The 1,072-nt window shown below is 20.7% G+C and overlaps 1 protein-coding gene across 1 annotated transcript in view; it reads left to right on the forward strand.

The window, feature by feature from the left end:
- Nucleotides 1-146, forward strand: part of EMH_0074380 (uncharacterized protein) — a gene marked incomplete at both ends in the record, with an annotated part of 1,746 nt that extends 1,600 nt beyond the window's left edge. Inside the window, one exon of the mRNA XM_013499458.1 lies at nt 84-146. Coding sequence (XP_013354912.1) covers nt 84-146 — 63 coding nt within the window. The remainder of the gene's footprint in view (nt 1-83) is intronic.
- Nucleotides 147-1,072: the final 926 nt, after the last annotated feature.

Raw genomic sequence — 1,072 nt, forward strand, 5'->3', positions numbered from 1 at the left:
AGCTGCTGCAGCAGGTGCAGCAGCAGGAGGATGCGGGATAGCAGCAGCAGCAGCTGCTGCTGGTGCTGGTGCTGGTGCTGCAGTTGAAAGAGCAGCAAAAGCAGCAGCAGCAACAGCAGCAGCAGCACGTGTTTTTCCTTAAGTAAGTGCTGCTGCTGCAGCAACGTTTGCTAGTATAGAAGCTGCAGCAGCAGCTTCATCGTTATTTTGTTTTTATTATTTACAACAACAAAAAATAATTATTTTTTATTTATATTATTATTTTTTTTTTTGTTTTTTTTTTGTTTCACATTACTATAATATATTATATTAAATAATAATAAAAATAATAAATAATAGAAACAATAAAAAATAAAAAATAAAAATAAAAATAAAAAATAAAAAAAAAAATAATAAATAATAATAATAAAGAATCATAAAAATAATAAATAAAATAAAAATATAAAATAAAAAAAAAGAAGAATTGTGTTTATAGTATTTAATATTAATATATTAAAAAATAAAAACAGAAACAAAAACAAAATAATTATAGTAATTGTTATTTTTATATAGGGTTTAGGGTTTAGGGTTTAGGGTTTAGGGTTTATAATAATAATAATTATTATTATTATTATACAGGGTTTAGGGTTTACGGTTTAGGGTTTATAATAATAATAATTATTTTTATATAGGGTTCAAGGTTTAGGGTTTATAATAATAATTATTATTATCATCATTATGTAGGGTTTAGGGTTTAGGGTTTAGGGTTTAGCGTTTAGGGTTTAGGGTTTATAATATGAATAAATTTATATTGCTTATGCTCTTTACTAATAATAATTTTTATTATATTTACTATATTTGTTTTATTTATTTTATTTATTATATTTATTTTATTTGTTATATATTATATTTATTTTATTCATTTTATTTATTTTATATATTTTATTTATTTTATTTATTTTATTTATTTTATTTATTTCTATTTCCTATTCTATAAATAAAACAAATAAAAACAGCAACAATAAAAAATAAAAACAAAAAAATATAAAAAATAAAAACACAAATAAATAAATAAATAAATAAATTATAATCA

The sequence above is a fragment of the Eimeria mitis genome, genomic scaffold, assembly GCF_000499745.2.
Source record: "Eimeria mitis Houghton genomic scaffold, Emh_scaff4344, whole genome shotgun sequence".
NCBI lineage: Eukaryota > Apicomplexa > Conoidasida > Eucoccidiorida > Eimeriidae > Eimeria > Eimeria mitis.